The sequence below is a fragment of the Rhinoraja longicauda genome, chromosome 30 (assembly GCF_053455715.1).
Source record: "Rhinoraja longicauda isolate Sanriku21f chromosome 30, sRhiLon1.1, whole genome shotgun sequence".
Taxonomy (NCBI): domain Eukaryota; kingdom Metazoa; phylum Chordata; class Chondrichthyes; order Rajiformes; family Arhynchobatidae; genus Rhinoraja; species Rhinoraja longicauda.
In genome coordinates this window covers 11,773,504-11,800,041 of record NC_135982.1, presented here as the reverse complement: position 1 = coordinate 11,800,041, position 26,538 = coordinate 11,773,504, and the positions used below count along the sequence as shown (strand labels likewise).

Here is a 26,538-nt window from a genome sequence, read left to right as displayed (position 1 = left end):
ACTTTTCATTGTACCTCAGTGTTGTACTTCGTGGTCCGGTACCTGTTGTACCTTTAATGACTCTGGAAGGACCACAAGTACACTTGTGTAAAAGGTTACATTGCTGGAGCTCAACTCCAGGCTGTTTATTCCGTGGCCACCTGCATCCAGAGTGACCGCCTAATCACACCCATCACTTATATACACAGCCATACAAAGTAGTTCTTGGATACACAAAGTAGTCCCAGCAATATCACAACATCCCCCTTGTCTTATATATTACAACACTCAGTACACTATGCGCAAGTATGTGACAAAGCTCAAACCGTGGCAATGTATTGCACGCAACGCAACTTGCAACGCAAGGGCAGTCATTCCCTTTGCTAGCTTTGGTCTTTAAATAAATACTTTCACATTGGTGAGGCCGCACTTGGGAGTATTGTGTTCAGTTTCAGTCACTCTGCTACAGGAAAGATGCCACTAAGCTAGAAGGAGCGCAGAGAAGATTTTACATGGTTGTTGCCAGGACTCGAGGGCCTGAGTTAGAGGGAGACATTGGGCAGGCTAGGACTTTATTCCTTGGAGCCCAAGGGGCTGAAGGGTGATCTTATTGAGGTGTGTAAAATCATGAGTGGAATAGATAAGAGTGAATGCACAGTCTTTTCCCCATGGTTAGGGAATCAAGAACCGGAGAGCAGAGGCTTAAGATGAGGGGAAACGGTTAATAGGAATCAGAGTGAGCAACCTTTTCGGACAGAGTGGTGGGTGTATGGAATGAGGTGTCAGTGGAGGTAGTTGAGGCAGGCGCAACAGCAACATTTAAGAGACATTTGGACAGGTACATGGATCGGAGGAAAGGTTTGGAGAGGTATGGGCCAAATATAGGTATATGGGACTAGCTTACATGGGGCATTTTGACTGGCATGGAAGAGTTGGGCTGAAGGGCCTGTTTCTGTGCTGCATGGCCCTATGACCTGCATTTTGCGTCTCCTATTTTGATAATAGTCATCCCATCTGGAATCCTATGCTCTACAACCTGTTGGCAGTAAACAAGGCTCTCTCCCCATTTGTTGACACCTCTCTGCCCCCCCCCCCCCCCCCCCATCATTCAGGTAAACCTCCCCTGCACCCTTTCCAAGGCCTCCACGTCCTACCTGTAATGGAGTGATCAGCAACATACTCCAAACACGTTCTAACTGAAGTCCTGCATCACTGCAGAGCGACTTCTTGGCCCATATGCTCTATGCCCTGACCAGTGAAGGCAAGCATACCACACTTCTGCTTCACTACTCCGTCTATTGTGTTGCCACCTTCAGGGAGCAATGGACTGGACTCTAAGATCGGCGCGGGAACTGGCCCTTCGACCCACATTGTCTGCGCCGAGCATCATGCCAGTTCTCGTGATGAAATGTTTTTGAAGTCTGTGGGCACTAACTCAGTTTGAATTAAAAAGTCGTGTTTCCCTTCATTCCCAGGCGGAATTCCATGCTCATGGTCAACGTCCTTGCCTTCATTGCCGCGGCCCTGATGGGTCTCTCCAAGGCGGCCAACTCGTTTGAGATGCTGATCGCGGGACGGCTCATCATTGGCGTCTACTCGGGTCTGAGCACGGGCTTCGTGCCAATGTACGTAGGCGAGATTGCCCCCACGGCTTTGAGAGGAGCTTTGGGCACCCTGCACCAGCTGGCCATTGTGTGCGGAATCCTTATCGCCCAGGTAAGCAGTCCTTCATTAACCCCCACCCCCCACCCACCCACCGACCGCACTGCGAACATCAGCGCATCGCTCATGACAACCGTTACGAACAAGGCAACTCGGATGAGGGAATCTGCAAAAGACAGTAGCGTGACCTGGTGCGGGTTTAGTCAGCGACAATGTGTAAAGATGGCCGGGAGAAGGTTGGTTGGCATGGGCAAGTGACCCGCCCTGGCACCACACAGCTTCCCAAGCTCGGCCTCCAGCTCGGACCACTGCCAGAACTGTAGCGCCCCCAGCTGACTGACCGCTCCCCCCTCACCCACCAAACCCCCTCCCCCTGCACCAGATAACAGTCACGGCAGGACGCCACTCGGCCCCTCGAGCCCGACCCACCATTTAATATGATATGGCAGATCTACGCCAGCCTCACCCCTCTTGGCATAGAGCCGCACGACACGGCAACAGGCCCCTCAGCGCAACTCATCTGCACCAACCAAGTTGGCATTCTGAACCAGTCCCATTTGGAGCAGTGTAGCGTAGGAACAGGCCCTCTGGGCCTCAACGTCCGTGCCAAAGGTGGTGCCAGGTTAAACCGGTCTCCTCTGCCTGCACGTGATCCATTCATCTCCATTCCCTGCATATCAGCAAGGTCAACATCAGACTGGTCGCATCGCGGATTAGTTCGGCAATTCGGACGCCCAGGGATGAGGGCGATTACAAAGTGTGGCGGATCACAGTTCCATCACAGTTTGCAGTGGACCTTCCCACCATTGAAAGGATCTACATGAAACCCTGCCTCAAAAAGGCAGCCATTATTACCAAAGACCCACCCCTTGCCCTGTCCATTCTCTCATGTCATTCCTCCCATCAGGAAGAAGTTCGAGAAGTCTGGAAACCGCGACCAATGAGTTCTAGAGTAGTTTCAACCATCATGCTCTTAAACCACACGAGCCAACTTTAACCACAACCGTACCTCAGCAAGAACTTATGAACTTTGTTTAGTTTAGTGTTGAGATACCAAACGTCGATCACCCATACAGTAGTTCCATGTTATCCCACTTTCACATCTAATACACTAAGGGGCAATTTACAGAAGCCAATTAACCTACAAACCTGCACGTTTTTGGTTATGTGGGAGGAAACTGGAGCTCCTGGTGAAAACCCACGCAGGTCACGGGGAGAACGTACAAACTCCGCACAGACAGCACCCGTGGTCAGAATCAAACCCGGGTGTCTGGCACCGTGAGGCAGCAGCAACTGTGTCATGCACAGCGTACTTTGGTTCAAGCTACCAACTATTCTGAACCATAGATACAACACAAAATGCTGGAGTAACTCAGCAGGACAGGAATGGGGAGAAGGAATGGGTGACGTTTCAGGTCGAGATCCTTCTCCAGACTCTGAAGAATACTCCAGCATTTTGTGTCTATCTTTGGTTTAAACCAGCTTCTGCAGTTCCTTCCTACACACTACGAACCATAGACCATCTTTAGTTTGCACTAAGGATTTGCGTTTTATTTGCACTATTATTGTAGTTATTAATTTATTGAGTGTTGTTTATTTACTATCTACTGTCCATGTGCATTGTGTTTTCAGGCCTGGTGAGTTGCTGCAAGTAAGAATTTCAATGCTACATTGTTGATACATATGACAATTAAATGCTCTCTTGAGATTGTGTGGCTTTCTTTCCCGAGACGATGTGGGTGAACTGGTCTCTCTCTCCGCTGTAGGTGTTTGGCTTGGATGTCTTGATGGGGAACAGTAAACTCTGGCCACTGTTGCTTGGATTCACCTGCTTGCCAGCCTTTTTTCAGTGTGCCGTCCTGCCATTCTGCCCCGAGAGCCCGCGCTTTCTCCTCATCAACAGGAACGAGGAAAATAAGGCAAAGACCAGTAAGTTCACCCATCGTCTTTGATGATGCATTAATGCCCGCACTTCATGAAAAGTCAACCCACCAAAGTTCTAACCACCATCCATTTTTTCCTTACAATGAGACCACGTGGCCCATTGGGTCTATGTTGGCTCACCATGCGATCCACCTCATCCCCACCCCCACCCCCACCTGTCTGTGTGTCAGGCCGGAGTTTGCCCTTTCTCCCCGTGACCCTGGGGGTTTCCCTCGGGTGTTCCAGCTTCCTCCCATCTCCCGGAGATGTGCCGGTGGGTTAATTAGCTGCTGTAAGTAACCTGCAAAGTAAGTTCAGGGGTAAGGGGGTTATAAGGAGAGGGGTGTATGAAGTTGTAATAACGAGGAATCGTTTAACTTCATATAAAGTACTTTATTAGCCATAAGCTTCAGAGACCGCAAAACAGAGTCTCTCTCCAGCATTCACTTCTCTTATCAGTAAAACTCAACCAGGCATGCGCTGGACAACCAGGCATGCGCTGGACAACCAGGCATGCGCTGGACAACCAGGCATGCGCTGGACAACCAGGCATGCGCTGGACAACCAAGCATGCGCTGGACAACCAGGCATGCGCTGGACAACCAGGCATGCGCTGGACAACCAGGCATGCGCTGGACAACCAGGCATGCGCTGGACAACCAGGCATGCGCTGGACAACCAGGCATGCGCTGGACAACCAGGCATGCGCAGGATATCAGGGCAAAAACCCGACCTGGATCAAGCATATAGTGACTGATCTGCAAGGGGGGGGGGAATGGACTGATAGGAATGAGACTCACAAGAAAGGTCCATGGCAAGGAGACTGGGCGGTCCCTGGGAAGGGTTGATGGGATTGGTCCCTTGGATTGGGCAGCAGGGTTTGGTCCATTGGAACGGGCCGCTGAGTTTGGTCCATTGGGGTTGGCCTTCTGCGTTCCCGCGGAGCTCCACGCGCGGATGTCGGCCCCTTCGGGGGAACCGTACTGTTGCGAGCGGCGGAGGGCGTGGGTTCTGCCTGGGTGCACAGTCTCACTTCCCCGGCCCCCGGTGTTGGCCCCTCGGGGCACCGTGCTGTTGCGAGCGGCGGAGGGCGTGGGTTCTGCCTGGGTGCACAGTCTCACTTCCCCGGCCCCCGGTGTCGGCCCCTCGGGGCACCGTGCTGCTGCGAGCGGCGGAGGGCGTGGGTTCTGCCCGGGTGCACAGTCTCACCCCCGGCCCCTGGTGTCGGCCCCTCGGGGCACCGTGCTGTTGCGAGCGGCGGAGGGCGTGGGTTCTGCCTGGGTGCACAGTCTCACCTCCCCGGCCCCCGGTGTCTTCCAGTTCTGAAGCAGCTCCGCGGTGTGAATGACGTGAGCGCAGACCTGCAGGAGATGAAGGAGGAGAGCAGGCAGATGATGAGGGAGCCGAAGGTCACCATTCCCGAGCTGTTCCGCTCGCCCATGTACCGCCAGCCGATCATCATCGCCATCGTTCTGCAACTCTCACAGCAGTTGTCCGGAATCAACGCGGTGAGTCCTCGCAGTCCCGTTGTCCCCCCTCACTCCATCTCACCTCACGGGCACGCTTTAGGTCCGAGGGGGTCACTCCAAGCCGTCGCCTTGCTAAACTCATCGGCACTCTCACTGGAAAAGCCAGCTCTGTGGAGACAGAAAACTGGGATCTTCAACAAAACACAAAGTGCTCTTGATCTGGCCAACCCCCTTTCTCTTCAACTACAAAACTGTGGTCCATTGAGAAAAAAACATAAAAGTGCTGGGGGTCAGGCAGCATCTGTGGAGGGAATGGACGGGCGACGTTTTGGATCGGGACCATGGGGTGGGGGGGGGGGGGGGGGGGTGGGAAAGCTGCAAAAGAGACGTTGGGCCTGGCAAGTGAGAGTTAGTAACTCTGGACAATCGGTTGTCATCATCTCCCGTCGCGTGCCTTAGCCATTGTTTTGCGCGGGTTCTTCTGCCAATGTTTATTCAAACTGTGTGTCTTTGCTCTGCAGATCTTTTATTATTCCACAAGTATTTTTGAGAAGGCTGGAGTGGCGAAGCCCGTGTACGCAACCATTGGGACTGGCGCGATTAACACTGCATTCACCGTTGTATCGGTGGGTATTGATGGATTATGGAGGGGTATTGGTGGTGTGCAGGCCGTGGAGATTAGTTTAACGGCACCATGTTTGCCAAACCACACACACACACACGCACACATACACGAACACACACTCCCACATGCACACGCACGCACACACACCCACACGCACGCGCACGCACACACACACGCGCGCGTGAGTACAATCAGCCATACACAAGTACAGCAGGTAGCACAAAGATTCTGTTCAAAGGTTCTGCATCCACAACCTGAAAACGTTAAAGCACGTACCACCAGATTCGGGAACAGCCTCTTCCCCGTGTTATCAGAACACTGAACGGTCCTCCCATAAGCTAAGGCCATAATCCCGATTTTCCAACCTACTTCATTGGGGACCTTGCACTTTAAAAAAATATTTGCATGTTCCCTGTAACTATAACGCTGCAACACTATATTCTGCCCTCTGGTATATTCCCTTTGCACTTGTGTGGGTTTCGATTGTACCTCGTGTATGGTTTGATGTAACTGAACAGCTAACAAACGTCAATGTTTCACTGTCTCTCGGTACACGTGATAATAATTAATCAATAGCAAGAGTGTTTTGAAGACTGAGTGAAAAAAAGTTCTCTCATTTCTGAATTCAATGGGTGGTGCTTATTGTTGAAAGGTTGTGTCCCTCATGATTGCATCTCCTTCATTCTCGTGCCTTTCCACACCCGCCTTGTGGTCATCATGCCCGCCAGGCCGGTCAGGTGTGGAGTCCTCAGGGCTTTGCATGTTTCCCAAAACGATAGCGGGGAGAGGCCTTGCAGCCCCTCGAGCCTGCCCCGCCCGCCGTTCATCAAGGTCATGACTGATTTTCCTCCTCAGCACCATTTACCATTTTCCATTGGGCTTCTGTAAATTATCCCTGGTGGGCGGCACGGTAGCGCAGCGGTAGAGTTGCTGCTTTACAGCGGTAGAGTTGCTGCTTTACAGCGAATGCAGCGCCGGAGACTCAGGTTCGATCCTGACTACGGGTGCTGCACTGTAAGGAGTTTGTACGTTCTCCCCGTGACCTGCGTGGGTTTTCTCCGAGATCTTCGGTTTCCTCCCACACTCCAAAGACGTACAGGTATGTAGGTTAATTGGCTGGGTAAATGTAAAAATTGTCCCTAGTGGGTGTAGGATAGTGTTAATGTACGGGGATCACTGGGCGGCACGGACTTGGAGGGCCGAAAAGGCCTGTTTCCGGCTGTATATATATGATATGATATAGGATGGAACCAGTGTTTTGGTGATTGTTGGTCGGCGCGGTCTCGGTGGGCCCAAGTATTCCACACTGTATCTCTGGAGTAAACTAAACCAACCAACCTCCTCCCGACAATCGCCTGTGAGATACTTTGCAGATCCAATAAGATGGCCGCTGCGAGTCCGTGCGCGGTGGGGAGTGCGGTCGTCGGCGGACGTCACCAACCAGATGTGCGTTTTGTCTCCACAGCTGTTTGTGGTGGAGCGTGCGGGGCGGCGAACTCTACACTTGATCGGCCTGGGGGGCATGAGTATCTGTGCTGTCCTGATGACCATCTCACTCGCCCTTCTGGTAAGAGGCACGCGGAGGGAGGGAGGGAGGGCTTCGGCCCAAGTGAGACGCATACAGAGGATCATCAGAGGGTGGAGTCTTAGCGTGTCCGACAATACGATACCAGACGACAGAACTTTATTTATCCCATGAGGGAAATAGATCTGCAAACAGTCATAAAACACAAGAAACATGAAACTTGAAATTAAAGTGACGAGGATTGGGGATGTGCAAACAAGATATGGGGAGGGGATGGGGGGGAGAGGGGAGGGGATGGGGGGGAGAGGGGAGGGGATGGGGGGGAGAGGGGAGGGGATGGGGGGGAGAGGGGAGGGGAGTCGGTCTATCCCATGACAGAAAGGGGTGGAGTTGTACAGTTTGATAGCCACAGGGAAGAAGGGTCTCCTGTGGCGTTCTGTGCTGCATCTTGGTGGAACCAGTCTGTTGCTGAAGGTGCTCTTGAGGTTGACCAGTGTGTCATGGAGAGGGTGATCTCCATTGCTCCTCCTGCACCATTTGCTCCACCAGGAAGATCGGACCTGATGTTTTACAGCAGAACCATTTGAGAGGGTGGTGGCTGTATGGGACAAGCTATCAGAGGGTGGTGGTTGAGGTACTATAACTACATTTAAAAGGCACTTGGACAGATGCATGGATAAAAAAGGTTTAGAGGGATATGGGACAAATGTGGGCAGGTAGGTCTAGTGTGAATGAGGCATCTTAGTCGGCATGGGCAAGTTGAGTGAAGGGCCTATTTCTGTGCTGTATGACTATGTGAAAAGAGTGGAGGATGTGGAACACGTGCATGCAGAGGAGATTAGTTTAATTTGACATTGTGTTCAGCATGGGCATTGTGGGCTGACGGGGTTGGTCAGGTGCTGTACTGTTCTATGTTCTAAGGAGCAGTAGAAGTTGACGTAGGCTGATCAACTTGCCCCAATTGGCATTTCCAACACAGGGGTTCAACCAAACTACCATGGAGTAGAGTCGCTGCCTCAGAGCTCTGGCGGCCCTGGTTCAATCCTGACCTCCGCCACTGTCTGTGTGGAGTTTGCACGTTCTCCCTGCGACTATTTGGGTTTTCCCTGGGGTGTTCTGGTTTCCTGACACAAATAAGACTCTGACTCTAGATGGGGCGACCTTGGATGGCCTGGACGAGTTGAGCCATGGGGTCGTTTTCCCTTCTGCATGGCTCTGTGTCTGGGTTAACGGGTTAATCGGTTATTGCACGTCGCCGCTAGTGCGTGGACGAGGGGCAGGAGTTGTTGGAAATGTGTCGAGAATAATAAAATATGGAATTAGCGTGGAATCAGTGGACCGAAAGGTCAGCTTCGGTGAGTGCATGACCCTGGGAACAATCTCGGCCTAGGCACTGAGGTGAAAGGGTAGAGCCCTCCGATGAGTTGTATGTGCATCCCGGCCATCGGTGCTGTTTGTGTAGAGTTTGCACGTTCTCCCTGTGACAGTGTGGGCTTTCCTCCGGGTGCTCAGGTTTCCTTCCACTTCCCGAAGCCGTGCGGGTCGGTGGGTCAATTGGCCTCAGTACATTGCCCCCCCGGTGTGTGGGTGAGGGGTAGAAGCTGGGGGGGAGGGGGAGAGTGAAGAACAAAATAGGATCAGTGTCGAGGTGGTGCAAACAGGTTGACGATGGTCGGTGTGATCTTGGGCAACGTGGATTGGAGATTCATTTACAGGGGTGATCCATAAACTTGGTGTTTTGGAACTGCCGGGCCTGCCTCACCCATCGGCCTCAGTGCTTGCAGCGATACACCCAGTCACGGTGACAGTCCTTGGCCTTCCTTCTAAACCCACCCCCCCCCCCCCCCCCCCCCCCCACAGCCGAGCCCCTCCTCACATCCCTGCCACTCCACAACAACTCCCCCAGTTCTGCCCCCTTCACTCCCACCGTGTTCTGGATTTTTCCTTGTCCCTGAATTTAAAGCATCATCTCCTCAGATACACGCGATAATAATTCATCAATACCGAGAGAGTTTTGAAGACTTGCTGAGAGAAAAATAAAAGTTCTCGTTTCTGAATTAAACAGGTGGTGCTTATTATTGATGTATTGGACCCCCCCCCATGATTGCATCTCCCTCATTCTGATGCTTTTCCACATCCACCTTGTGATGAGCCCTCAGGACTTTACACGTTTCACAAAACGATAGCGGGGAGAGGCCTTTCCTCAGACCTCAAGATGAGCTGCCTGGACCCAGGGGTGTGGAAGTTTTTTTTAAGAGATATATGGCCCACTGTCCACACACATTCGCATCCACTCCCTGCACACTTTTGTTAATTTTTTATTCAGATACCAATTAACCTACAAACCCGCGTGCATTTGAGATGTGGGAGCAAAACCCTAAATCTATGACTAATGGGGCATAGCCGGGAACGCTACCGCCTCTGAGTGCCACAGAACCGGGTTCGATCCTGATCACAGGATGTTGTCGTTGTGGAGTTTGCACCTTCTCCCTGTGACCGGTACGGTGGCGCAGCGTTAGAGTTGCTGCCTTACAGCGAATGCAGCGCCGGAGACTCAGGTTCAATCCTGACTACGGGTGCTGTGCTGTACGGAGTTTGTACGTTCTCCCCGTGACCGCGTGGGTTTTCACCGAGATCTTCGGTTTCCTCCCACACTCCAAAGACCTACAGGTTTGTAGGTTAATTGGCAGGGCAAATGTAAAAATTGTCCCTAGTGATAATGTGCGGGGATCGCTAGGCGGCACGGACCCGGTGGGCCGAAGGGCCTGTTTCTGCGCTGTATCTCTAAGTAACTAAGTAACCTCTACTTTTCTCCCACGTCCCAAAAGACATGCAGGTCTGTCAGTTAGTTGTCCTCTGTGCATTGCCCCCAGTGTGCAGGGAGTGGATGTGAAGGTGAGATAACATAGAGTTAGAATGAAGAGAGTAGACTCAATGGGCTGAAGGGCCTGCTTCCATGCCTTATCTCTAAAACGAAAAAGCTCGCTCTTGGATCAAGCTTTTGGTCAAGATGTGTCTCTCTGCGTGATTAATTGGGAGAATTAGTTCCTGTGAATTTAATTGTGATTTGGGAATTTTGTACTGGTGTTAATGTTGGGGTGAATGAGCTAAACGTTTGTCACTCTGGCGGTCTAACACGGAGGTGTTTTCTTTTTTGCCACAGGAAGGGCTGCCTTGGATGAGCTACATTTGCATCATAGCTATCTTTGGCTTCGTTTCCTTCTTTGAGATTGGCCCAGGGCCCATCCCGTGGTTCATCGTGGCTGAGCTCTTCAACCAAGGTCCCAGGCCAGCCGCCATGGCCGTGTCCGGACTCTCCAACTGGACTGCAAACTTCTTAGTGGGCATGTGCTTCCAGTATGTGGAGGTAAGCGCATCGTTTAACACAGCTCCCAACACCGGGGAGGGACAGATCACAGTCGCTTGTGGCATCCAAGTATGCAAACCCTCAGCAGGTCAGGTGACCTTTCAGTTCAGTTTAGAGATACAGGGCGGAAACAGGCCCTTTGGCCCACTGAGTCCGCACACGTAACACTACCCTACACACACTAGGGACAATTTACAATTATACCAAGCCTACAAACCTGTACGTCCCTGGAGTGTGGGAGGAAACCAGAGCACCTGGAGAAAGCCCATGCTGACGCAGGGAGAACGTACCAACTCCGTGCAGACAGCACCTGTAGTCAGGACCGAACCTGGGTCTCCTGCTCCGAGAGGCAGCAACTCTACTGCTGCGCCACCGTACCGCCTTTGTTTTCACTTTGGGCTTTGGTTTTTCCACGACTGAGGTTGCCTGGGAGAAAGGTCAATAATTTATTGAATTTTCTTAATGATATATTTATCTGTGTGTCTTGCTGCTGCAAATAAGGTTTAGAGGGATAGGGGTGGAACACAGACAAATGGGACGAGCATAGATGGGGCACCTTGGTCGGCGCGGGCGAGTTGGCCCGAAGTGCTGTGTGACTCCTGCGTCTCTTTCTCTCTCCTCTCTACAGCAAGTAACCGGCCCGTACGTGTTCATCATCTTCACCGTGCTGCTGGTCCTGTTTTTCATCTTCACCTACTTCAAGGTTCCTGAGACCAAGGGGCGGACATTCGAAGAAATCTCCTCCGGTTTCCGCCATGGCACCGAGGTCGAGTCTCCGGAGAAGATGGGGCCTGACGAACTCAACATCCTGGGTGCCGATGACTCCCAGGTTTAGCGGGTTACCGAGCCACGGAGCGAGAACGGAAGCCAAGAGGACGGTTTAGCCCACACTACTGATATATGCTTAAGGGGAGGGGGGGGAGGGGTGGGGGGGGGGGGGAACCGCGACTTGCTATTCATGAGTTTCCTGTATCTGTGTAGGAGGCTAGTTCCAATTTGCAGGCCAGTCCACATCTCCAGTTCTGTTAAACCTGCCTGGGCAACACGTTGACTAATGTTTTGAATTTTTTCCGTAATTATCGATTAATGTTTCAAGGCTTTCCACGTATAGAGTTAAATATTTATATGTGGGATATGTTTATAGTGTTTATAGTACGATAAATTATAGAGCTAATGTAAATATAATAAGCCCGAGACACGATATAAATGTACAAATGTGGGCAAAATGTGCTCTAGTTTGTGTAGACTTTGATGGTTGTACATGAGGGGTTTCTTGCTGTACAGCACCTAATGTAGAAAGCTATTTCACAGCTTAAGGTAACCCAGAATATTTTTTAAAAGTGGTTTGTCAGTAATGGAGAAAATGTTAAATTGACTAGAGTATTATCCCTGTTGGCGATATTGGTGGATAAATGCCTCATTCATTTCACGTTTCTCTGCTAGTTAACACGGCTATTTATGTTGGAGCAAACCAACAGAGGAATAATAACCGAACAGGTTAAGTAACTCGTCAACTAGTTAAGTACTAGTTCAGTGAGCAGCGTCCCAAAGCCGAATTTATTTTTGCGATTGTTCCCAGAAGCGGTTTAAAACATCTTGAAATAAATTGGTGTCGCCAGTGAAGGACGTGGTTGGGGAGGAGGGCTGCAGGCTTATGTTTGTCCCAGTGTGTGTTGAGCCTTGAGTGTCAGTTGTGTATAGGTATTGTGAAAGGCAACTAGTGTTTTACAGTTTCTAAAGGACCACATGTCCTCTTTTCAATCCGGATGCTTTAGAGAAGGCAAGTGTTTTCTCCAATACCAAAGGTGGCACAACAAGTCCGTTTGTTTCCCTCTTCAAAGTAACCAACACAACACAAAGTTCCATTTTCTATCCAAAGTATTATTCATACCCTGGAAATATGAATGGCAATCTGCCCTGTGGAACTTGTAATCTCTCTCCCATCAGTCCAGCATTGACAGTTCGTATTGCCTGTTTAAACTCTCAAGCGTAACGAGATTCTGTTTTTTCTATTCTCGTTAAGGATTTGGAACCAATTTCCCCTGGAATTCCCACAGAGCTCGCAGACTGGCACAGCTGGCACTGGCACAGCTGGCAGTGCCACTGCCTCAGTCCCAGAGACACACATTCAACCCTGACCCCTTGGTGCTGTCTGCGTGGAGTTTGCGTGTTCTCCCAGTGACCGTGAGGGTTTCCTCCGGGTGCTCCGGTTTCCCCGCACATCGCAAAGGCGTGCGGGTTTGTAGGTTAATTGGCCCTCTGTGAATCGTCCCTCGTGTGTAGGCAGTGGTTGCGAGAGTGGGATAGCATAGAACGAGCAACAACGGATGATCGATGGTCGGCGTGGACACCGAGGGCCAAAGGGCATGCTTCCATGCTGTGTCTCTAAACTAAACTAAACTAAATTAACAGACCTGCTTCAAGGTAGTGTGGAGATTTCTGGAGATTGGACCCACTATGAAACAGTCCTAGGATGGGTCCCTGTACACTGTGAGTAACAGACTCGGCCTGGTGCCTCAGGACTGCTTCACCCCTGGAGCCTCGCTCCCTGACCTGTGGCTGCAGCCAGTATCTCTGGCAACTGCTTCTGTCCCATGCTCTGCACTAAATCCAGCACCAGCTTTTCCCCCACCCTCCCCAAGACCCCGACCCCGTCCACACACACACTTCAAGCCATGTCACTGGCTGAATTGCACCTTCGCAAGGGGTGGGTGCAAAATGCTGGAGTAACTCAGCGGGTCAAGGCAGCATCTCTGGAGAAAAGGAATAGGTGGCGTTTCAGGTCGAGACCCTCCCCCCTGACTGAAAGTCAGAGGAAAGTGAAACGAGAGATATAGACGGTGATATGGAGAAATGTAGAACAAATGCATGAAAGATATGCCAAAAATAAGAAGGGGCTTGTCTCGAAATGTCACTTGCTCATTTTCTCCAGAGATGCTGCCTGACCCGCTGAGTTACTCCAGCTTTTTGTGTCTATCTTCGGTTCCTTCCTGCACACGTTGTGTGGGGGCAAATGTCAGACATTTCATTTCTTCCCCTTTTATTTGGGGTAGACTTCCCCAACCACAGGTTGGAATCTCCAAAACACTGGGGACGCCAACTGGTGGAAGCCAAGGGAATCTTTCTTTTAAACTTTGGCAGGCATTAATAATGACTATTTGCAGGATAAAGTGGCGAAAGGAAGGCCTTCAATAATTTTGGCAGGTGGATCGATTTTAGCTGGGGGAAATATGTATCATAATAACAGGAAATACAAATGTTCACAACACTGCTGGTAACCATTGGGAGGAGGTTAAGGTGGGGCAGATGGACTGAACTGGGGAAGAGGACCTCCTCTATCTCAATGTTGGTTCCCAATCACCTCCTCGGGCAGCCTCTGAGGAGTGCACTAACATGAGCCTCGATTTATTTTGAAATAAAGGGGTACATCCAAACTGGAAATATCTCCCCGATTTAATGAATAACATGGATTTCCCACTATTTTTATAATGCTGTTATTTTACTTTAGAACTGTAATTGTAATGCAGTAACAACGAACATGTCGACCGGAAACGGCACAATGTAAGGCAGATGCATGAGACTGCAGACGCTGGGATCACATGAGGTCTCACGAAGGGTCTCAACCTGAAACGTCATCTGTCCATTTCCCTCCACAGACCCTGCCTGACCTGCTGTGTTCCTCCAGCAGGTTCCCATTGTGATGTAAAGGTTGATGTGAACAGTATCACACTTTGTTTAAATAGTGTTTGTACACAGATTTTGTACTTATTTCTTCCGAAATGCTCACCTTAGTGACGACTAAGCTGAAACGTAATTAAAAAATGGACAAAATGTGCTTGTCTTCTTGTTTTTGTTGAGTTTAGTTTAGTTTAGAGATGCAGCGTGGAAACAGGCCCTTTGGCCCACCGAGTCCGCGCCGGCCAGCGATCCCCGTGCACGTTAATACTATCCTCCACACACTGGGGACAATTGTACTGAGCCAATTAACCGGCTAACCTGTACGACTTTGGAGTGTGGGAGGAAACCGAAGATCTCTGAGCAAACCCACGCAGGTCATGGGGAGAACGTACAAACTGCGTACAAGACAGTAGGATCGACCCAGTTCTCTGGCGCTCTAAGGCAGTAGCTCTACCACAATGCCACCCCGATTACCTACAGTTACTTATCCCAGTAACAAAATAAGTGAGGCTGGATGAATTATTTAGTAAAAGCAACAAGTACGTGTCAAATGCTAGGGAGTTTGATTCATTGCAGAAGCAACTAGATAAGAACTTGAATCACCAAGGCTACAGACCAAATAGGAGTAAATGAGACCAGGAGGGTGAAATCAAGGGATTGATTGTCCTATGGACTGACAATTGAACAAAGAAGTTCTCATTTGCAGCAGCAGTAAGTGCAATACACACAGAAATTTAATTTATTGATTTTAATTTCTACCAGGCAACCATGGTAGTGGAAAAACCGTAGTTCACAGTGAAAACAAAGGTGACACAGTGGCTGCTGCCTTACAGGGCCCCGCCACCCAGGTTTGATCCTGACTGTGGGTGCTGTCTGGAAGAAACCTCCCTGTGACCCCACGGATTTAATCCAGGTGCTCTGATTTCCTCCCCCACTCCAAAGTTTGAAGGTTAATTGGCTTTGGTAAACAAAATTATAAATGTTCCCTCATGTGTCGGACAGTGTTAGTGTGCGGGGTGATCGCTGGCTGGCCTGCACTCAGTGGGCTGAACCGCCTGTTTTCGTGCTTTTTTCTCTAAACGCTAAAGCCTATAAGACACAGTTCATAGTTGCTGAGGTTAGAGTTACGTAGAGTTTCAAGAGCCTGATGATTGCTGTTCTTGATTAAACAGTAGTCGCAGTTTACAGACTGCTGTGCCTTCTTACCGATGGTAGGAACAAAGTGAGAGTGTAGCCAGTGTGGTTTTGGTCTGATGATGCTGGCGTCTCCCATAGACCCCGTCAATTGTAGGGAGGTCAATACCTGTGATGGACCGGGCCGTGTCGAGCTCTCTAATCTCCTTCGCTCCTGGGCTGAACCAGACCATGAATTGCTGAGCCAGACCATGATGCAACCAGTCAGTACAGCGTACATCTCAGCACGGTGGCACAGCGGTAGAGTTGGTGCCTTAAAGTGCTTGCAGCGCCGGAGACCCGGGGTTTGATCCCGACTACAGGTGCTGTCTGTACGGAGTTTGTACGTTCCCCCCGTGACCTCGTGGGTTTTCTCAAAGATCTTCAGTTTCCTCCCACACTCCAAAGAAGTACAGGTATGTAGGTTAATCGGCTTGGTGCATGTGTAAATTGTCCCTAGTGTGTGTAGGAGAGCGTTAATATGCGGGGATCGCTGGTCGGTGCAGACTCGGTGGGCCGAAGGGCCTGTTTCCGCGCTGTATCTCTAAAACTAAAGCTGAACATTTGTAGAAATTCAATTGGATATTCATCGGCATATTGAAATTCCAATCTTCTAAGCCTTCATTGTGATTGCATTCATGTGCTGGGCCCAGGGCACTTCTTCAGAGATTTGCACACCCAGGAACCTGAGGCTGTTGGCTCTCCCCACTGGCATCCTGTTGATGAAGACAGTTTGTGGATCCTTGGCCTTTACCCCTCCTGAAGTCAACAATCAGTCTTGCTGACATTGGGAGCAAGATGGTCCTTCTGCCATCATTCAATCTGAATGGCACAGATAGGATAAGTACAATGGTTGGGATGGATGTAGTGGGCCGAAGGGCCTGTAGCAATGCTGTACGATTCTGTGGCACTAGATTGTCAAAAAACCAGAACACATTAGCAATGGCAACTCGGTCAGTTCGCAGACTTTAGTTCAGCTTTCAATACCATAGTCCCCACCAGACTTGCTGAGAAGCTGTTGGAACTGGGGCTTAACACTCCTCTGTGTTCCTGGGTCCTGGACTTTCTCACCGCCAGGCCCCAAGTGGTCAGGATGGGGGAACACACATCTGGCCCCCTCACTCTGAACACAGGATCCCCAGGATTGCGTCCTTAGCCCCCTACTGTACTCCCTGTACACACATGACTGTGTGGCCAGGTTCAGCTCAAACTCCATCATCAAGTTTGCTGATGACACTGTGGTGGTGGGCCGGATCTCCAACAACGATGAGAAGGCCTACCGGGAGGAGGTGGCTGATCTAGCACTCTGGTGTCGGGACAATAGCCTCCTCTTGAATGTCAAAAAAACTAAGGAGCTGATTGTGGACTTTAGAAGGGCTCAACATCCAAGGACGTAAATGCCACTGGAAATAAATGGGTCTACTGTGGATAGGGTAAGCAGCTTTAAATACCTGGGAGTCCACATCACAGAGGATCTGACATGGGCAACGCACATTGCCGCAATGGTGGGTAAGGCAAAGCAGCGCCTTTACCACCTCAGACAGCTGAGGAAATTCGGAGTGTCTCTGAGGATCCTTCAATGCTTCTACTCTGGGGCTGTAGAAAGCATCCTGTCTGGCAACATCACAGTCTGGTTTGGGAACAGCTCTGCCCCGAACAGGAAGGCCCTGCAGAGAGTAGTGCGTTCGGCAGAACGCACCATGGGAACTACACTCGCCCCCCTGCAGGACCTATACATCAGGAGGTGCAGATCAAGAGCAAGCAAGATTATGGGGGACCCCTGCCACTCCAGCAACGGACTGTTCCAGCTGCTATGGTCAGGCAAACGCCTCCGCTGTCATGCTGTGAAAATGGAGAGGATGAGATGGAGTTTCTTCCCACAGGCCATCAGGACTGTTAACTATTATAACTCCAGGAACTAAAAAAAAAAATTCTGTATTAATTTAAATTTATATGCTGTAATTGTAATTTTTTTTTTGCAGAATCCGCAGGCATTGCCACTTTCATTTCACTGCACATCGTGTATGTGTATGTGACAAATAAACTTGATTTGACCAAGTATAAAATAGTTTGTTTCCACCGCTCAATGAGGATAGTCAGTCTGAAGAAGGGTCTCGACCCGAAACATCACCCATTCCTTCTATCCAGAGATGCTGTCTGTCCCACTGAGTTAATCCAGCATTTTGTGTCTACACAATGAGAATATGTCGATCATTATCCAAAGCTATATAGCGAGCCGCCGAGAGCGAGGAGCGACCTGGTGTGGCGGCAGGCAAAAGTTAGGACTGTTCGGTGAACTTCTGTAACTGTCTGCTATATGATTTTACTGGGTTGTATGCAAAACAAAACATTACACTGCACCTGGTGACTATAATGTATCACTGTAAGAAAATAACTGCAGATGCTGGTACAAATCGAAGGTATTTATTTCACAAAATGCTGGAGTAACTCAGCAGGTCAGGCAGCATCTCAGGAGAGAAGCAATCGGTGACGTTTTGGGACGAGACCCTTCTTCAGACTGATGTCAGGTGGGCAGGACAAAGGAAGGATATTGGTGGCACCTTATATTTTGCTTGGGCAGCTTGCAGCCCAGCGGTATGAACATTGACTTCTCCAACTTTAGATAGTTCCTCTGTCCCTCTCTTCCCCTTCCCAGTTCTCCCCCTATCTTCCTGTCTCCACCTATGTCCTTCCTTTGTCCCGCCCACCTGACATCAGTCTGAAGAAGGGTCTCGACCCAAAATGTCACCCATTCCTTCTCTCCTGAGATGCTGCCTGACCTGCTGAGTTACTCCAGCATTTTGTGAAATAAAGCATCACTGAATCATTAATTATTCCTTTCAGAAGAGATTTTGGTCACTTAGAACATAGAACAGTACCACACAGAAACAGTCCCTCTGCGCCTACAATATCCACGCCGAACATGATGCCAAGTTCTCCTTGGAACTAATCTCCTCTGCCAGGTCATGATCCCTATCCCTTCGTTCCTTGCACATCCATCTACCTATCTAAAACCCACTTAAACAGCACCAATATATCTACCTCTCCCATCACCCCTGCCAGCGCATTCCAGGTACCCACCACTCTCTGTAAAAGAACGTGCTCCGCCTATCTTTAAACTTTGCCCCTCTCACTTTAAATCTGTGCCCTTTGGTCTTTGACATTTCCACCCTGGAAAAAAAGGTTCTGGCTGTCTACCCTCTCTATGCCCCTCATAATTTGATATACTACTATCAGGTCTCTCCTCAGCCCCCCACGCTGCAGAGAAGGAGGTCTGAGGTCCTCCCCACCTGCGGCTGAGTTGCTGGTAGAATTGTGCTGAAGAGGTTCAACAGTCTGACGGACCTTCGCTCAAACCGCTCTCTGCCTTCATGGCGCCGCCCGTACAGCCGCTGCCTCACAGCCTCAGTGAACCAGGTTCAATCCTGACCCCTGGTGCTGTCTGCAGGGAGTTTGCACGCTCTCCCCGTGACCATGTGGGTTTACCACTCCCCCCAGCTACACTGGTTTTCTCCCACGACCCAAAGACCTGCAGGCTGGTAGGTTCATTGGCCACTGTAAAATCAAGGCAGTCAAAAGTGTTTTATTGTCATCTGTCCCAGATAGAACAATGAAATTCTTATTTGTAGCAGCACAACAAAATATGTAAACATAGTGCTTTGTAAACAATATAATAAACGAGAGAGAAAAAAGTTGTGTGTGTATATATATACACATACTCACAAATACGCATGACATATATATAGATTTTATATATATAGATTTTATATATATATATATATTTATATATAAGAAAATAACTGCAGATGCTGGTACAAATCGATTTATTCACAAAATGCTGGAGTAACTCAGCAGGTCAGGCAGCATCTCGGGAGAGAAGGAATGGGTGACGTTTCGGGTCGAGACCCTTCTTCATATCATATCATATATATATACAGCCGGAAACAGGCCTTTTCGGCCCTCCAAGTCCGTGCCGCCCAGCGATCCCCGTACATTAACACTATCCTACACCCACTAGGGACAATTTTTACATTTACCCAGCCAATTAACCTACATACCTGTACGTCTTTGGAGTGTGGGAGGAAACCGAAGATCTCGGAGAAAACCCACGCAGGTCACGGGGAGGACGTACAAACTCCTTACAGTGCAGCACCCGTAGTCAGGATCGAACCCGAGTCTCTGGCGCTGCATTCGCTGTAAAGTAGCAACTCTACCGCTGCGCTACCGTGCCGCCCTATATATTCTTCAGATATATGCACGCATATGTACACACACAAAACAAACCATAATAGTGCAATAATAACTAATAGTCTATGTAGTTCGGAGCTTATTTGAGGTTGTAGTGTTTAATAGCCGAATGGCTGGAGGGAAGAAGCTGTTCCTGAACCTGGACGTTACGGTTTTCAGACTCCTGTACCTTCTTCCCGATGGCAGGGGTGAAATGAGTGTGTGGCCAGGGTGGTGTGGGTCTCTGATGATGCTGGCTGCCTTTCTGAGGCAGTGACTCCGGTAAATCCCATCGATGGTGGGGAGGGCAGAGACGGTGATGGACTGGGCAGTGTTCACAACCTTTTTGCAGTCTTCATCGCCCCTGGGCGTTCAAGTTGCCGAACCGGGCCGTGATGCAACCAGTCTATTCCACTGGTGCATGGGTGAGGGGAAGAATCTGGGGGCAGTTGATGGAAACATTGGGAGATTAAAGCATGGTTGGAGTGTATATGTAAGACTGTTGGGCAGTGTGCACTTGATGGACTAAGCTAGTCCCATTTGCCTGCATTAGGCCCAAAGCCCTCTCCACACTTCCTGCCCATCTATCCATGACTGGAGAGAGGAACAGAGGGGCCCTCAAGGGGTTTGAAAACAGGTGGAACTTTTCACAAAGTTCACTAGGAGCAGAATTAGGCCATTCAGCCCATCAAGCCTACTCTGCCATTCAATCATGGCTGATCTATCTTTCCCTCTCAGCCCCATTCTCCTGCCTTATCCCCATCACCCCTGGCACCCGTTTAAAACTGGAGGCAGCGGGGGTGGGTGGGCAGTCCTGGTGGGGCTTGGCGTGAGGGTACGGGCAGCCGGTGGAATGAAGAAGGTGGCTCTGGGGAGAGTCAGAATGCTTGAGTCTGGAACAACTGACTGGCGGAGCGAGAGGATCCGTGTCAAAGATGGGAATGTTATCTCCAGACCTGACACAGGGCTCTCTGTTGAACTGAGTGCAATGGGAAAGTGATTTGAGCCACCAGCAGAGGGAGCAGTTTCATAAGCCTCACTCCACAGCAGCAAGGTGGGTGGGAAAGACCGAGCAAACGTTGACTCTGAGATTTTATCGGATTTTATCTTGCACTAAATATTGTACACTGTCGATGGCTTGCTTGCAATCATATACAGTTTAGTTTAGTTTAGAGATACAGTGCAGAAACAGGCCCTTCGGCCCTGTTGGATCTGCGCCAACCAGCGACCCCTGCATATTAACACCATCCTACACACACTAGGGACAATTTTTACATTTACCAAACCTACATACCTGTACGTCTTTGGAATGTGGGAGGAACCCGAAGATCTCTGAGAAAACCCACGCAGGTCATGGGGAGAACGTGCAAACGACGTACAGACTGCACCCGTAGTCGGGATCGAACCGTGGTCTCCTGTGCTGCAAGCGCTGTAAGGCAGCAACTCTACCGCTGCGCCACCGTGCCGCCCTTTTCTTTGACTGGAAAGCACGCAACAAAAAGCTTTTCAATGTACACATGACAATAATAAACGAAATGAAACGAGCATGATTTGATTTGACAAGATAGCATGCAAACAAAAAATTCATTATATCTCAGTGCATTTGACAATAATAAACCAATAACAAAATACTGTCCTCTGGCACTGTCTGTGTGGAGCATCTTCATCCTCCCTGCCTACAGGTTTCCTCTTGGTGCTCTGGTTTTCTCTTACAGTCCAAAGATGTGCTTGTTGTAAAGTTAAATAGCTGCTATAAATTACCCTGAATATGCAGGTGATGCTGGATCTTATCGAAACGTATAAGATTATTAAGGGGTTGGACACGTTAGAGGCAGGAAACATGTTCCCAATGTTGGGGGAGTCCAGAACCAGGGGCCACAGTTTAAGAATAAGGGGTAGGCCATTTAGAACGGAGATGAGGAAAATCTTTTTCAGTCAGAGAGTTGTGAATCTGTGGAATTCTCTGCCTCAGAAGGCAGTGGAGGCCAATTCTCTGAATGCATTCAAGAGAGAGCTAGATAGAGCTCTTAAGGATAGCGAAGTCAGGGGGTATGGGGAGAAGGCAGGAACGGGGTACTGATTGAGAATGATCAGCCATGCTCACATTGAATGGCGGTGCTGGCTCGAAGGACCGAATGGCCTCCTCCTGCACCTATTGTCTATTGTGAGTGGTAATATCAAGGGGAGGGTTCGTTTAGTTTAGTTTAGAGATACAACGCGGACACAAGCCCTTCAGTCCACCAAGTCCACACCGATCAGCGTTCCCCGCACACTAACACTATCCTACACACACTAGGGACAATTCACAATTTTACCAAGCCAATTAACCTACAAACCTGTACGTCTTTGGAGTGTGGGAGGAAACTGGAGCTCCCGAGAAACTGGAGCTCCCAAGAAAACCCATGCGGTCACGGGGAGAACGTACAAATCCGTACAGACAGCACCCGTAGTCAGGATTGAACCTGGGTCTCTGGCACTGTAGGGCAGCAACTCTACCACTGAGCCACCGTGCCGGGGGGTATGGGAATTGGTTACTGGCAAAACTGTCTGGGTATCTGTGAACCAGCGTAGACTCGATGGGCCAAAGCGACCTCTTTCTATGTTGTATGGAAATATAAAAATGATGAAAAGACTTGAGTTTATGTTGTGCCTTTCACGGTGCATGCACCCCAAGGTCTCCCTGAACTGCAGCCACTGTGTGACGAAGACGACAACACAGTTGATTTGTACACAGAACAATCCCACTGGCAGGAAGATGATAACAACCAGCCGATTGGTGATGTTGGTTGAGGGGTTGGGTTTTGCAGGACAAAGGGGGCAAATGCTTTGCTCTCAGAATCATAGAGTCACGCACCACAGAAACAGGCCCTTCGGCCCAACTTGTCCATGCCGTCCAAGATGCCCCTAGTCCCATTTTCCCGTGTCTGGCCCAAAATCCCTCCAAACCTTACCTATCCATGTGGCTGTTCAAATGTAATTTAAATGTTGTTATCGTACCTGCCTCAACTAGTTCCTCTGGCAGCTTGATCCATATACCCTCTGCTCTCTGTGTGAAAACATTGCCTCTCGGGTCCCTTTTAAATCTTTCTCTCATCTTAATCCTATGGTTCTTGATTCCATGGGGAAATGACTGTGTGCATTTACCTTACCCATTATGATTTTATAGGCCTTCAATAGGCCGCCCCTCGGGACCTGTCCTGGTGCTGTATTGTTCTATGTTGTATGTTTCTTACACAGAGGGTGGTGGGTACCTGGATCGCACTGCCAGGGATGGTGGTGGTGGTGGTGGTGGTGCTTAAGAAGCTTTTAGATAGTCACATGGATATGCAGCAAATGGAGGGATATGGATCACATGTGGACGGTAGTGATTAGCCCCATGCTCGACACAGATCGCATGGGCTAAAGGGCCTGCTCTGTGCTGGACTTCTACATATCTTGGAGATGGCGTGATGAAGATTGATTCCTGGCACAGGAAGTGATTGAGTAGAAATGGTCTCAACACACTGGAGCTGAGAAGACGAACAGGTGGCAGCAGAATAGATGGTTTTTGGAGGGATTATCAGGTGGATTGATCAGTGACTGAGAGACTGATCCCTTCGGTGCAAGCTCTTGCCGTCTGAGGGTAAGGGGGCTGAAGCATCTAGATGAGGGGACATATTGTTTTAGTCATAGTTTGAGTTGTTTGAGTCATAGAGTCATACAGCATAGAAGCAGGCCCTTCAGCAAAACTTGCCCACGCCGACTAACATGCCCCATCGAAACTAGTCCCACCTGGCCACGTTTGGCCCTTATCCCTCTCACCCTATCCTATTCATGGTTGTGTCTACCTCCTACTCATGTACCTGTCCATTGTGATAGTATCTGCCTTAACTACCTCCCATGGCAGCTCGTTCTGTACAGCCACATCCCTTTGGGTTGCCCCTCAGGTTCCTATTAGATCTTTCTCCCCTCACCTTAAACCTATGTCCTCTGGTTCTTGATTCCCCTACTCTGGGTAAAAGATTCCTCCTTAGTCAGGGGTTTGTGAATCTTTGGAATTCTCCATTCGCTGGAGCAGTGGATGCCGAGTTACTGCGTACCTTTGAGGTAGACATTGGTATGAAGTGGGGGGCTTTGAGCATTTCGGAGTAAAGAAGACCAGTGAGAAAGGAGCAGCAGTGATTGTCATCAGTGGAGGAGCAAGCTTGGGAGGGTGAATAGCCTCCTCCCTGGTCCGCTTGCACAAAGTGGTTTGGATGTCCTTTATTGACAAACCTTAACCTAGTCATCATGTTTCTGATCGCTGGACGTTTTAAAGACTGTTGACGGTGCTGTGTTGCACTCTTAATGCTTTGGTCTGGGATTGTTATTTGATGCTGGAGAGAGACTCCGGCTGTGGTGTCGGATGTTTCCTCATCGATCGAAGCGCCTGACTGTCAAACGTTGTGGCATCCTTCCCCGCAGTAACGATCGAAGCATGTTTAAGAAGACGGCAGCGAGAGAGGGGAAAGAAAGAATCTTTATTAACGCATTGGCCTGCCCGTCGAATTACTGTATCCTCCTTTGAATGCATTCCGTGTTTAATTAGCTTATTATTGCTGATTATTTGGAACCCTCTATTTCACTGCCAGCAGGGGCTGGTTCTGATTCAATCCATTCAACCTGTAATTGCGGAGAAAATGGGAATGTTTTTAAAGTTATCTGCATGCTGTTGTTAAAAGATCAGAGTGAATGAGTCACAAATATCAGCCTTGTACCTAATGATTATGCAGAGGCTTCTCAGCTCACCATTTATGTATCTTTTCTCTTACATAAATCAGTTTCGGTTCACCATTCAAAGTCTTCCTCTGTATTTATTCTTGCATGAATATTTTCAAAGGTGTGATTATGCAAGACCAGGGATGGCTGTAAATTAAAGGCTACTTGAAAAAGGGAAGTTTTTCACTGTACCTCGGTGCATGTGAGAATAATAAAGCTGCACCTATAGCTGACTGCGGGCTGGGTCCAGACCTCACTGGTGGTCTGACCTCTGAGCTGATCGTGCTGTGTGTTCCTGCTATAAAGGCCCATCGTTGTAACACCCCCGACACACACCCCTCCTGCTCGGGGTGATCTGGCTTGCATCAGGCGAATGCCCTCCACAATGGAGGGGCAGGGGGAAAACCAAATGCGAGATATTGGAGTCATTCAAATTGGGATTGATCAGTAGGAGCAGCACAATACAATGCCTTTCGCAGACCGAATGAAGTTTCTTATGACACTACTGTCCAAGAATTACAAGAATAATAATGATTCTTGTGTGCTAACCAGTCAGTGGAAAGACAATACATGATTGCAATCAAGCCATTCACAGTGTACAGATAGATGATACAGGGAATACCGTATAGTGCAATAAAGAGTGATTAAAGATAGTCCGGGGGTCTCCAGTAAGGTCGATAGTAGCTCAGGACTGCTCTCTAGTTGTTGATCGGATCTTTCAGTTGCCTGATAACAGCTGGGTAGAAAATGTCCCTGAATCTGGAGGTGTGTGTTTTCACACTCCGCTACCTCTTGCCTGAAGGGAGAGGGGGGGGGGAAGATGGATTGACCAAGGTGAAACTTGTCCTTGATCATGCTGGTGGCCTTGCCAAGGCAGCGTGAAGTGTAGATGGAGTCAATGGAAGGGAGGTTGGTTTGTGTGACAGTCTTGAGAATAGTCCACAATTCTCAGCAATTTCCTGGATAGCCGAAAGTGATAGAGGTCGCATTTACAGATTAAAAAAACAACTGCATGATTCCACAAAGAACTGTGGATGCTGGAATCTTGAGCAAGATTAAAAAAAAGTGCTCAAGCAACTCAACGGACCAGGCAGCATCTGCGGACGGAATGGACAGACAACGTTGCAGGTTAGAATCCTTCTTCAGACTTATGGTGTGGGGGAGGCCATGAGAAAGCTGAAAGAGTCCATTTCCCTCCATGGACGCTTCCTGGCCCACTGAGTTCCTCCAGAACGTTGCGTTTTGCACAACTGCATGGCGAAACGGAAGGAATAAAGGGGTGGAATATGAATCCACAACCACCACATCATTATCATTAAACCTCACCGATATGGAGTCTTGTGTAGCGAATGTGCTTTAGGCCTGACGAAGCCCCCAGTAGTTGGGTCCCCTGCTAAGTGCGAAGAATTCTCTAAATTGTTCACTCGCAAAGTTGAGAACATTAGAATGAATATTTCCCCTCCCACCCGTGACCTAGCTGTCTCACAGGTCTGTTCGTCTAAATTGGACCGTTTCCAACCCATCACTCTAACCTCCCTTGCAAAGCTTGTCTCCACTATGAAACCTGCAACCTGCCCCCTTGATCCTGCCCCCACTGCCTTTCTGAAGGATGTCATTGCAATAGCCGGTCCCAGCATCCTCTCTATTATCAAAAGTTCTCTGGCCACTGGCACTGTTCCAACCTGTTTCAAGTACCCGGTGGTCCAGGCCCTCCTGAAAAAACCTAACCTAGACCCCACCTTGCCTCGCAACTACAGACCCATTTCCAAACTGCCATTCCTGTCAAAAGTCCTTGACTTTTGCGGTTGCAGCTCCTAGACTGTGGAACAGCATCCCTCTCCCCATCAGAACTGCCCCCTCCATCGACTCCTTTAAGTCCAGGCTCAAAACCTATTTCTACTCCCTAGCGTTTGAGGCCCTCTGAGGGGGCGCTGTGAACTGTTTATGTATGTGCTGTTATGTTTGTGTGCCATTGTATGTATGTGTTTAGTACCTGAACTGACGTACAGCACTTTGGTCAACCTGGGCTGTTTTTAAATGTGCTATACAAATAAAATTGACTTGACTTGACTCTCAAGTACCGATCTCCCTGCCTCCTCTGTCGAATTTGATGGCGATGATTTCCTTAGTCATTTTCAAAGCTGTAAAAGTAGAAGAGTAAGAGTCAGCTTCA

The 26,538-nt window shown here is 49.4% G+C and overlaps 1 protein-coding gene across 1 annotated transcript in view; it reads left to right on the top strand.

The window, feature by feature from the left end:
- LOC144608016 (solute carrier family 2, facilitated glucose transporter member 1-like) overlaps positions 1–14,397 on the top strand; it is a 42,951-nt gene extending 28,554 nt beyond the window's left edge. The window contains exons 4-10 of the mRNA XM_078425239.1: positions 1,455–1,695; positions 3,408–3,570; positions 4,885–5,072; positions 5,555–5,659; positions 7,124–7,225; positions 10,347–10,550; positions 11,179–14,397. Of these exons, the coding sequence (XP_078281365.1) occupies positions 1,455–1,695; positions 3,408–3,570; positions 4,885–5,072; positions 5,555–5,659; positions 7,124–7,225; positions 10,347–10,550; positions 11,179–11,385 (1,210 nt within the window). The 3' untranslated portion in view covers positions 11,386–14,397. The remainder of the gene's footprint in view (positions 1–1,454; positions 1,696–3,407; positions 3,571–4,884; positions 5,073–5,554; positions 5,660–7,123; positions 7,226–10,346; positions 10,551–11,178) is intronic.
- The last annotated feature ends 12,141 nt before the right edge of the window (positions 14,398–26,538 follow it).